Genomic DNA, 12,791 nt, shown 5'->3' on the forward strand with positions numbered 1-12,791 from the left:
AGAGGCTCTGTTCCAAGCCGCGCTCTGAGTTTTTGCCTTGAATTACAAAAAGATAACTCTTTCTGTTAGCTTTTTCCCATGACCTGCCTAGATGTCTCGACTAAAGAGTTCTAACTAGACATAGACCTTGTTGGCTCTATCTTGGAACTGAGATATAGATCTTTTTAAATTGGATGCAGCCAGTCTTGTGTTGTACATCGCGTTACAGACCTTAGGGGCTTATTTTAACAACCAAGTTAATTTGTTCTGTAGTAAACCATATAGAACACATCTTTAGAGTGATAGTTATCATTCCCTGAAACTGTCCCTCTTCATATGTCTAATAGAGCAGGGCCCCATTGTCCGAGCCGTTGCCGGGTGAGGTGAGGCCTTCTTCCCGCATAGAGCTGGGTAAGTGCATTTTCTAATATTTAAACAGATTAGCTGTATGCGACCATTAGAGCGCACAGTTATATTATTGCCGTCATAAATTTTGACTGGCCAGCTGAGTGATGGTATTTGCCAAAAATTGAGTTTACATTATTGTTGTCACATAACGACACCATAACCAACTTGATATTGATATAAGTTTCCTTTGATGTTTACAGGAAAGAACTCCTCGTTATACAGTAATTCACGAGGACACGGTAGGGTGGTCAAATTGGCCACATCCGTCTGTTTCAGAAATATTTATCTGTTCTGATTAATATTTTTCCTAAGTTCTTTTTGACACTTACTAAGGTGTATTTTGCAGTAGCTATATTTCCAGCCTGGCCCTGAAGAATGCCGGTGAATCTCCACCAACACGGCAGAAACATGCTGGCCTAAAAAACTCACAAGCATACTGTACAGTGATACTTTCACGCTGTCATTACACGTTTTTTAAATCTGACGTCAAGGTGGATATCAATAAACATATTTTTTTACCTTGACCGCCATTTTAATCACCACTACATATTCCTTTTTTGAGCACTGCACTCTATCAGCACCACTTGCGGTGAGGATACATCTATCCTTTGAACAATGGTCTAAAGATACTAAGCCACTACTCCTGGGCTTGGACACATAGACCCTGTTCAAAAGGTCCTAAATGACGATGCTCCGCCATATGGGTGGGCTGATAGGACTTATTTAAGCACCTGAAGTTCCTCCACCACAGGTGGTAACTGTTTATGGTGTATCTCTCCTTTGGTATTTTTCTTACTCAGCCTTCTAAACCTTCAAGTTTTCATTGTTAAAGTATAGTTTGTAAGGGATATTAACTTGAATGGTCGGTAAACACAGTCCCCTAGGCTCTCCATCTGACAGTTGTTTTTCCACTACCACCATTAGCCCGCTTCGCAGATACACTTGGGCTCACGCGTCTATGGAGAGCGCAACATCCACATACTAGACAAAACTCATACTTCTCTGGGGCCCATAGCGTATATTCAAGACTAGACTACCGCTTCATACCCACAGGTGAACTGGGAGAGATAACTCAGACAGAGTACTTGGTGAGAGGACTGTCAGACCACTCACCCCTCTGGGTACAACTAGGGGCCAGAACCCGAGACCCACTGCCATTTTAGCCATCATTGAACATAAACGATGGGACATACAAAATTCCGGACTCATAAGGGGTCTTCGGACCGACACTAAAATCTTCTTCAGGGAGAATAGGGGCACAGTGCCCTCCGGGGTTACACTATGGGAGGCATACAATACGGTCCTGAGGGATAGGGCACAGAACCAGATTGCAAGGGAAAAAGAAAAAAGAAAGAGTGAAACTAGAGCAGCTAGAGAAAGAGATACTCGCATTAGAGAGACAGGTAGTGGACAGACAGGATCCATTGACTTCACGACAGCTAGAAACCCTTAGATCAGAATATCGCGAACTGGCCCAGGAAGAGGCAAGGCAAGAAAGACTGTCTTCACTACACCGCCTCTGAGGTAGGTGACAATGCCGAGAAACTACTGGCTTGGCTCAGCAAAAAGGAAACCGAGGTGAGATGGATATGGTCCATTAATGATAAACAGGCAAAGTCTTTCTCCACAGACGCGCACATAGTGCTGGCATTCCCCAAACACTATGAAGACGTCTATACCAGGAAGTCTCTCAGCGACATAGCTGAAATCAATGAATACCTAAAAGTTATACAGAGGCCTAAAATAGAGGAGGGTGATATGCTAGCACTAGATGGAGATCTGACACTAACAGAGGTAAGTGAGGCTGTCGCCCGGCTTCAGCCTGGGAAAACCCCGGGCCCCAATGGAATACCCGCAGAACTATACAAAAAATTTACAGCCCTATTGAGCCCCCACCTATTGAGTCTATTCCTAGACACATAAAAAGAATGTATCCTCCCTGTAGACCTCCGGACCACCACCATTGTGACTATCCATAAAAAGGGCAAACCCCGAAACAAATGTGATTCATACTGCCCCATTACTCTGCTGAATACAGAGATAAAAATCCTAGCGACAGTCTTAGCCACGTGACTGTTGAAGGTCATAACGACTCTTATACTTTATGATCAGGCAAGGTTCATGCCCGGTAGGGCTACCAGATGGAACCTCTGTAGATCGCACAACTTGATGATGGCAGTCTAACACAGTCTTCCTGTCAGTAGATGTGGAGAAAGCATTTGGCGTGGTGCACTGGGCCTTCTTAGACTCTACCTTAGTCAAATTCGGATTTGGCTCAACATTTAGGAAATGGGTGAACCTACTGTACACTGCACCCATGGCAGCAGTACAAATTAACGGAAAAACTCGCCCACACATTCCCGATATCCCGCGGGACCAGACAGGGATGCCTTTTATCCCCACTCCTATTCGCACTTGTGATTGAACCACTAGCATGTGCGATAAGACAACACCCCGATGTACTCTGCTTCAGAACCACAGTGGAAGAACAAACGGAGGAAAAAATATCGCTCTTTGCAGATGATATTTTCCTCTGAATAACGAAACCAGATCTAGCGATACCCACTGTATTTTCAATAATAGAGAATGACAGCAGGCTCTCAGGCTATGGGGTAAATAGAAATAAGTCAATTCTATACTGCCTGAAACGCATTCCAAAATTGCGAGTACTCCCTGGCAACCTTCAAATCACCATGGAAGGATTCCAGTACCTTAAAATCTTCCTAACACCGCAAGCGGAGGTTTGCCGCAACAGTCTATAGGTCTTCGAGAATTTCAAACAGGACGCTGACAGATAGAAAGAACTACCTCTCACCATAATGTGCCGGACGGCTATGTTTAAAATTACCTCCCTGCGCCAATTTCTCTACACTCTCCAGAATACATACCACCCTCTCCCCCAGGACGATCTTCAGGGAAATAGACTCTGAACTCCGAACATTATTATGGGTCCATAGACACCCAAGGTTCGCTATAAAAACACTGCATTGCAACCCATATAACTTGGGACTGACAGTCCCGGACATTGAAGCGTACTATTGGACGGCCCATATAACTCCTGTAAACTCCTGGACACACGTGACATGGGATCACCCCACATATAGACTAGAAAGCGAGGCTCTGATGCCACATACGTTCCTGCACTATCTCTATGGAGGGACAGGGACCCATAGGCTACTCCCAGCAACTAGAGTTACCATGGAGGCATGGTAAATAATTACTAAGACACTTAGATAACTAGGGCCACTCCGCTGTGGCAAGGAAACTGGCTCAAAGAAGTGGGCGGACTTCAGGGCTTCGAAAACTGGGATAAGCTAGGGATCTCCACTGTGGGAGATATACCAGTAAAGGGAGAAATTAAATCCTTTGCTATGCTCCAAACTGAATTCAGAATATACAACTCCCTAAATACGCTCAGTTATGACATGCATGGGGAGCAGAGGGAAAAAGGGAAGTTGAGACATCGGAGTACGCACCTTTGGAGGGGAGACTATCACAGAAAGAGCTTCCAACTAAGGCAGTATCACTCAGCTATAAGGCAATAATTAGCAATATGCCTGACGCCATAGGTTAATTGAGGGAAACTTGGGAGAGAGAGCTAGGGGAACTAGAAGAGATTGATTGGGAAGCAGCCCTAATGCACCCTAGAGAAGTGGCAATCAAAATTAGACTGCGCCTTATCCAGTTTAACATCCTTCATAGGTCCTACTATGATAAAGTAAAAATAGATAAAATGGGTGGGGCAGAGACCCCACAATGTTTGAGCTGTCGAGCCCCTGCAGGTAATTTCATACATACAATATGGGAATTCCCCAGGTTCAGGCCTACTGCGAAGAGATACTCAAAGAATTAAATTAGTACTAGGAATATCCCTACCCGCCGACCCTTAATTCAAATTACTGGGAATCCCATGTGATATAGATGTACCAGGACCCCAATTACTCTTTAGCTCGCTGGGTTTAGTAGTGGCGTGACATGGCATAGCACGGTGCTGGGGATCACACGAAATCCGGACACTACATGAATGGAAATGTGGTATGGACCATTATATGGCATCGGAAAGGGTTACATACAAAAGTGGAGGGTGTCCCAGGAAATGCACTAAAATGTGGAGTAACTGGATTAATTATTACGGCCTAATAGGATACAGCGACGCCACTCAAAATGCTTCAAGCGGGGCTCGGGACTAGGTGGAACCTAAAGGTCCCCAGACCCCAAGAAAAGACGCGAGAGCAGAAACTAGAATATCCCTAAGTACAAAGGAAATTATATATGATACTAATTGCCTATTATGTATTAAGACAAATGGGAACATAGGGACCGCGACAATTGAACTAACATTCCTGACCTCAGTTAGATCTGTTGTAGGGATGGTTTGTTTAAATATATGAAAAAATAAAAATATATGTAAAAAAAGATAGAATAATGAACTTGAAAGTTTTTCTGGGAGGAAATTCTAGAAGGATACCTTATGTAAACTACAAAGACTAAGGATCTCTTCTCGGTGGTCATCCCACACAACATGAAAACACTTCCCATAGGAACAAATGAAACTCACCCATACTCCACATATGATGTAGCTTGGAATTAGAATGAGATTCTCCTCTGCATGCTCACAGTGTTTTACACCAATGCAACAGTCATGCTGCTGTCACATTAACATACATCTCTCTCATTCCCTTCCCCAAAATCTCCACGTTTGTCCCTACGCCTGTGGTCGCCCTTCATAAATCTGCCAGTTCGCATGCATCCCCTGGCCCGTATGCCTTGATTTCTGGTAGACAGGATTTTTTTTTCCGGGTTAATGCTCGAAGGTAGTGGTACAGTCGACGTTTCTGAATACATGCACCCAACAGATCAGCTGCAAGGTAAAAACAAGAAAAATGCTTGGGATCAGACTGTACGATTTGAAAACATTCACCTGCAAAAATATTACCATCATCGACTTCACTCTCATTGGACAATAAAGTTCTCGTAAACCGTTTTCAGTCAATGAAGGATACATGATGCAACAATAGTTAGAGAAGGGTTCAGGTTTCCCCAGAGGCTGATCTGATCCTGTGAAAATAGTTTTTACATTCTTGGCATGTTTTTATGTTAACTTCTTGAGCGCCCTAGAGTATCATGCGATCTTATAAGGAGCTTATAAATGCATCCACAAACAGAACAAAAAGAGACATTCTTGAGGCAGCTGTTCGTATTGGCACTCCGAGTGATTAGTCGAGAATACGATTACACTGCCTTGCGCTTGTTTGATTTCTGCTTATATAGGGCAGTGAATTATTTTAATCCCAGGCACACTTCTTGTGCTTTCTGATTGCTCTTCCTTTAAAAGTAGCTCGCTCAAGAATTAGGGGCCAGATGTAGGTGGCCAATTACCGGTCGGTAACGGCCGAATTCGGCCGTTACCGACCGGTAATTGGATTTTGAGATGTACCCCCACATGCATCAACCTATTTAGGAAGTGCAAACGGTGCGAATCGGTAAATTCGGCCGTTTGCACTTCCTAAATACGTTTTTGGGATGCATGAAACAATTCGCTATTTTTTGCATTTCTTAAAAATGCAACTGCAATTAAGGATCGCATTTGTGCGATTCCTTAAATGCAATGCATCAATTTGTAAAAAATAGCGAATTTTGAAATTGGAAGTGCAAATTAACACGAGGTTGACCCTCGTGTTAATTTGCGAAAATGTTTAAAAAAGCAAAAAAATGCATTTTTTAAACTTGCATGTTACAGACACACATGTCCTTAGGACATGTGTGTGTGAAACATGCACTTGAAAATACATTTCAGGGGTGCAGGGGGGGGTCCTTTGGACCCCCCTCTGCACCCTTGCAATGCATCAAAAAATTGCGAGTGCAAAAAAAAAATGCAAAACGGCATTGATTCCTATGGGCCTCTAGGCCCATAGGAATCAATGTAATGCCATTCCTTAATTGCGATTCGCAATTAAGGAATCGCAATTTCCGAAAATTAAGAAATCCTAAAAACTTTTAGGATTTCTTGATGCATATTATTTTGCATTTCCTAAATAGCGATTCCTTAATTTTCGCTATTTAAGAAATGCAAAATCCTAGATTGATGCATGTGGGGGTTAGGGCCCTTAATTTTACAGAATCGGTAAATTTACAGATTCGGTAAATTTACCGATTCTGTAAAATACCGAATCGGTATTTACCGAATCTGTATATACCGAATTTTTCCGATTCGGTATTCCAGCACATCTGGAATACCTACATCTCCACCCCTCTGATTTACCGATTCTTAATTACCGAATCGGTAAAATTCGGTAATTAAGAATCGGTAAATCAATTCTACCTACATCTGGCCCCAAATGCCTTTTTCTTTTTTTAATTTGTATTGGGACGGAAGAGAGATCATTTTAAAAATGCCTCCCTTTGTCAGTCACCCAATAAACCAATTTTGTTAAGTAATAGGGTAGGATAAACAACATACAAATAGAGATTTATTTTTTATGCTAATCTGCCGCCATTATTAGCCGCCTGTTTTGTCATAAAGCGAATTATAGAAACTTTCTTACAGTGCCACCAAAAAGGAACATTAAAAAGCTGCAAATATGCCTGTTTGCTGGTGGGGCGGATGAGTTAATCATCCGAGGGGGAAAAAAGATTTTTTTTTTTTTTTTAACTGTGACTCCAATTATCCTTGCACCATTCATGCCACCAGTAAATGCTGTTTTTGTCTTTTAGGCAGGGCCTGTTTCTATAACTCCAAACATGGATTTTAGCGCAGTTGGCCAGATCATTGAAGTCATAGGGACTCTAGTTCGCAAAAGGAGAGGAGCTATCCCTTACCACATGCTACATTGAGGCATGTACCTTCAAAAGGAGATTCACAAACGGACAAAACTGGTTTCCCGGGACCCTACATGTCACCTTTATCCCATTCATCTTTTGTGCCATTAATGGTTCAATTCAGAAGGACACCCATACTCCAGGGGTAGAGTTTTTGTTGTCTGGCCTTTGTATGTTCTTAACTAATGTTTACACTAGGGAGTAACTCACAATTATTTTTGGAAATCAGAAATAGCTCTCAGTGCAGTAAAGTTTGATACCCACTCCCTTACAACAAAGAACATATTCACTCAATATAGCCCAGACCTCTTGGCTGGTGAAATATAGATACTGAATAAGGCAGTTGTCTTTGTTTCCTATAGAGGTTTGTTAAAGTATGGGCAGTAGCATGCACCTTCATGACCGCTCGGGTGAGGTTCGCTCCATTAAAGATCTCCACACTTTCCCATCACTGATGGAATATGTTTCACACCCTAAAGCATGAGCAAGCGGAAGCAATAAGAGCTGGCCCTGTCCACTGGAATTGTCTGACAGTGTGCCTGCAATAGTGGTTTACTTTTCTTGTAAACCAGTGGCTGTAGAAGGAATTCTTAAGAAAAGTCACCATTTCAAGAGAGCTATTTCATAAACCATCAGCCACAGGGAGGTAACATCACTCTATTCAACAATATCATTCTCCCCTGTTGCACCCATTGGCAAAGGGGGATGTCACTCTTTTTGCACAGAAGGAGAAAAATATGATGAATCCAGGACTGAGACTGCAGCAGGATAGTGTGTTATGTTATTGGTACTTATAACATGCATATTTAACACCCTACGGGTATCCTAGCGCAGTGATGAAAGGGAGATTCCTGAACTGCCGCAAAAGGGTCTAAATTAGAACAGAGAGGTTGTCAGTTTCTTCCTGAAGTCAAGAATGGATCTAGCCAAGCAGATGGAGAGCGGGAGCTTATTCCACTCATTGGGAGCTAGATAGAAGATAAGTTTCCCCATGCTTCTGCACACTAAATGAGAGGTTGAACAGCTAGCAGTAGAGAAGCGGACCTCAGATGTCTGGCTAGGGTATATAATTGAACACAATTGTTAAGATGTGAAGTACCAAAGTTGTGTAGGGCTTAGGAGGTGTGGGACAGCAGTTGTAAAAGGGAGAAATCATGAACAGGGCCAATGAAGATCCCCAAGGTGAAATGATTATGGAAGAATGATAGGATGGGTTGAGAGCCAGTCTGGAACAGCTTTCTAAACCAGTCGAAGTCTCTTTATTAGCTGGGCGTAAATGTGGACATACACAGCATTCCCACAGTCTAATCTCCTAGTAATTAGTGCTCTGAACACTGTTTTTCATGAATCGAGAGGCAGCCATTTAAACATCTTTGACAGGATGACAGAGGATGAAGAGGCATTAGTGAAGTGAATTCTTTACAATAGAAAAGATCTCCTTGGTGGAACTTGCGCTGTTCTGAATGCATGATGACAAGGCAAGGAACCAGTATAGTCTAAGGTGCCAGTGGAAGGTACGCAGGACAAATTTGAATATGGATTTATCCTGAGAGTTATGGTAATTACAAATTAGTTCGCATCTAACTTTTATAATTCCAAGGTTGATCATTAGTACTCATTTTGATTGTATGGTATCCTTTTTTTAACTCTGTGTAAAAATCTAAATAGGTTTCCAAAAACCTATAAAATGTATTTGCAACAAATGAAAATAATTTTTTGTGGGTAATTCTAACTATAATTACTCTTTTTACCAGGTCCACAGTGAAGTGGAACCCCTGAAAGCCCAAGTAAATTCACTCTGTGAAGAGCTTCAAGTAGCTCATTCTAGATTAAATGATGCTGAGCTAATGAAGAAAGGGCTTCAAGAAAAGTAAGTCTTACCATTTGTTTCTTCATTTAACTATATATGGGCTAAGGTACCACCTTCTGTACATCAGGATATTGCAAGCCACTGAGAAGAATAACCATATAAAAGAAATGAGACAGATGGCCGAGTTCCTTTATAAGGTAATGGAACTCTGCAGTGACTTGCAGTATCCTTATAATGTACGGCAGGGCACTTTGGGCCAGATGTAGGTCGGTCGGTAACGGCCGAAAATCGGTATTTTCGGCCGTTACCGAGCGGTATTCAAGAATTGGTATGTAGGGGCATTATTTTACAGAATCAGTAAATTTACCGATTCAGTAAATTTACCGATTCTGTAAAATACCGAATCGGTATTTTTACCGATTCGGTAATTCCCAGATGTAGGTGGGACTCTTCTGAGTCCCAAAGGCCCTACAAATTCGGTATTTTAACACACAATCCAATTGGGTGTTAAAATACCGAATTCAGGTGTGCATGCACATGTGTGCATGCACACCTAGCCATGTGACAGACAGACATGCCCTTAGGGCATGTCTGTGTGCCACATGGCGCACATGCCTATTTTTGGGGTGCCAGAGGGTGTCAAAGTGACACCCCCTGCACCCTTGCCAAATTCGGTATTTACCGATTCTGTAATTACAGAATCGGTATTGCCCATTGATTCATGTGGGCTTCAAGGCCCATAGGAATCAATGGGCAATACCGATTCGGTATTTACAGATTCGGTAAATACCGAATCTTAAAGATTCGGTATTTACAGAATCTGTAATACCTACATCTCCCCCCTTCATATTTACCGACTCTTAAATACCGAATCGGTAAAATTCGGTATTTAAGAGTCGGTAAATATGATTTACCTACATCTGGCCCTTTGTTCCTTATTATACATGGGCACACCACCATTCTTTCCAAAAAACGATTAAATGTTTGTTGTGTTGCTTTTTTATATGAATAGGTAGGATGTTTTGCAGATGTGAAGAATAAAAGTAGAATCAGTAGTGCAAAATTAAGCACATTAAAACACAGTTCGATATTAGTTGCAAAAATATATTAGAATCAGTTTACTGCAAGTTAGATTTTTTTTAAACGCTGTAGCTAAGAATGTAAAGAAACAGATTCTATCACCTCTATATTTACCTAAACGTGTAAAAAAATATACATGTTATATTGAGGAAGTCCATAAAACAACATGTTTGATACCATGATACGTATCGATGTGTCCACCAGTCTCGTGCTGTCCAGTTTGCAGTTTTGCGGTTCATTGTGTTATGGACTTCCTTGGCATTTACAAAGGTACCATACAAAATTAGTAACTGAATGTGGAGGACTTCCATTCTAGATTATGTGGATTATGTGGATGGATGGTCGGCATGATAGGATTTAGAGTCCTGATGAAGTACCAGGAGCAATTGGAACGAAACACGTTGGCTGGATTTGAACTTTTCTGCATTGTAGAAATATAATAAAGGAAATATTGTGAATTTACATTGGAACTTTACTTCTTTCTGGTGCAACTTCCTACATGTGATCAACCAGTTTTATGTACACAATATATTGTAATGTCAAGCCACAATTATTTCTTTGAAATTAATTTATCTTTAATTAACACCTTAATATCATAGTACACTGAAAATTAACTAACACCCCCAGTATTTTAAGGTTTTGTGAGAGCTCCTAAAACACGTGAACAGGATATTATATGCCCCAAAGTCATTAGAGGTTCGATTCTGTTCTCTATATAATTTAGCTTTTTAGTGTCCTTTATAAATTAACTGTGGTGTAATGCTACTTCTGTATTGCCTTACATATTAATTTCGAGCTGTATGTTGTATAGCTGTACTTTTCCATGGACCAAATCTTTAACAAATAAGGATTGGATAGTGATCTTTCAATATTCCACTACCAATTTTCTCAGATTTGTAAGCTAAACTGCTGACCCTTTGTTATTACTATGTAATGGGTTTTCGAGATCAAACTTGGTCATATCTCTTTTTTCACAAGTACCATATTTGAGCAACAATAATAAATCTTACTCCGTAGTTTCAAGTCTTGAACATTATTTAGGAATTGGTAACATTTTTAAGCACAGTAAACATGGACTATTACATTTTTCTAAGATCAAATATAAAAATGTTGTGTATTAACTTAGCTATTTTACTACTTTGCCCAGAGAACAAAGCTAGGTGGGCAATTGTGCAACACTAATATTGTATTGTATTGTGATATTTGTTTAAGACAATGCTATATAGTTGATCATCCATCAGCTCAAGATTTCATGTTTTTTTTTTTATTTCCGAAATTCTTTTAAGGGATTGCATAGAGTTGGGAGTGAAGTGGAACATCACTATCATTAAAGCAGCGAGAGACACAAATTTGCCCAATATTTGCAACTTGTTTTTGTTTGTAGAACATTTTGGTCACAGGATCTATTTTCAACCCTCCCTTAGCCAAAATGCACCAGGACAAATATGCCACGTCAGATGGGCTTTTTTTTCTAACATCGAATGCTGCAATTTCAGCTACAGAACCATCAATGGGTTCCCCAGACCTTCAGCAGTGCCAGTCATTGAAAAATCAGATCCGGCAACAGAAGAACGCGGTTTGATTTGACTATGTCAAACGGAACAGGGCATGCAGAGAAAAGCTGCTGAGGTAGGCTGTCATGGAGAAGGCACTCTTCCACTTTTGTCCTGGACGCAATACGAATTACCAATGGTTCAAAAACTTCCAGTTTGTAACCTCTGCTTGTCTCTAGAGCACAAGGAGCCCACTACTCATCGTGTTAGGTATTTAAGTGCAAGAAAAACATTTGGTACTGCAGCGAACTTTGCATGGGCCACCACAAGATGTAGCATGAAAATCCATGTGAAACTCTGGTCTTTACGGTCCTGAAGACCTGGAGTGGGTTGAGGAAGAAGCAAGTCTTTCCAGTCTTCAGTCGTTGTAGGGATACCAGAGCCCCGAGGCCTCATACCTGAAAAGATTTATGTTAAAGAGGAGGAAATTCCTTTCCCCAAGAGCATCGCTCTCAGACAATTCCAATTTCTTGTACCCTTATCTCTGCACACAAACTCGAGGATCGGCCTTTAAGAGATTGACCTTCAATAACTCTCTAATGCTCTCCAACAGAGGCATAGGAATGCTCCTGGGGGAGGTATACACCAAGCCCCGAGAAGAGTCAGATAGTGCCACACTCAAAATTGCCCATGCTACAGTGGCTATTGAGTCTGCTACCACATGCAGTTTATTAATGGGAAGATCTATTGTTGGTATGGCCCAGACACCAGCACACTGTCCTGTTGTGAAACAAATCATATGTATGTTGCTTGGCAGGGTTGTTCTGGACTCTTAACTGCAATTGACCATCACCTTGGACACCTCACTCACTCTTAGGGTGGGGAGTGCATCCCATTCACATGACAGTTCAGGGTACCTGGACGTAGGAGCAACAGGGTTATCACATCAATTACCTGGATCTAACAGTAATCAAATTGGCTTTTAAAGGATTCTATACTTTCATTTCAGGAAAAACAGTCATGCTAAAGACTGACATGACAGAGAAGTATTTATTACATCCAAAAGTAAGGGGGGACTCGTCCAAGCTGTCTGAACTAAATCAACAGATTTGGTATTGGGACATTCAAAATCACATTCGGTTCCTAGTGGAGCATCTGCCATTCAGTGGGAAACAATTCTGCAGACCTGTTAAGTAGGCGCA

At 41.4% G+C, this 12,791-nt stretch overlaps 1 protein-coding gene across 1 annotated transcript in view; it reads left to right on the forward strand.

Annotated features, from left to right (window-relative positions):
* Positions 1-12,791, forward strand: part of OPTN (optineurin) — a 592,249-nt gene that overhangs the window by 312,325 nt on the left and 267,133 nt on the right. Inside the window, exon 8 of the mRNA XM_078674172.1 lies at positions 8,961-9,076. Coding sequence (XP_078530298.1) covers positions 8,961-9,076 — 116 coding nt within the window. The remainder of the gene's footprint in view (positions 1-8,960; positions 9,077-12,791) is intronic.

This window comes from Lissotriton helveticus, chromosome 1_1 (assembly GCF_964261635.1).
Source record: "Lissotriton helveticus chromosome 1_1, aLisHel1.1, whole genome shotgun sequence".
In the NCBI taxonomy this organism is placed as follows: Eukaryota; Metazoa; Chordata; class Amphibia; order Caudata; family Salamandridae; genus Lissotriton; species Lissotriton helveticus.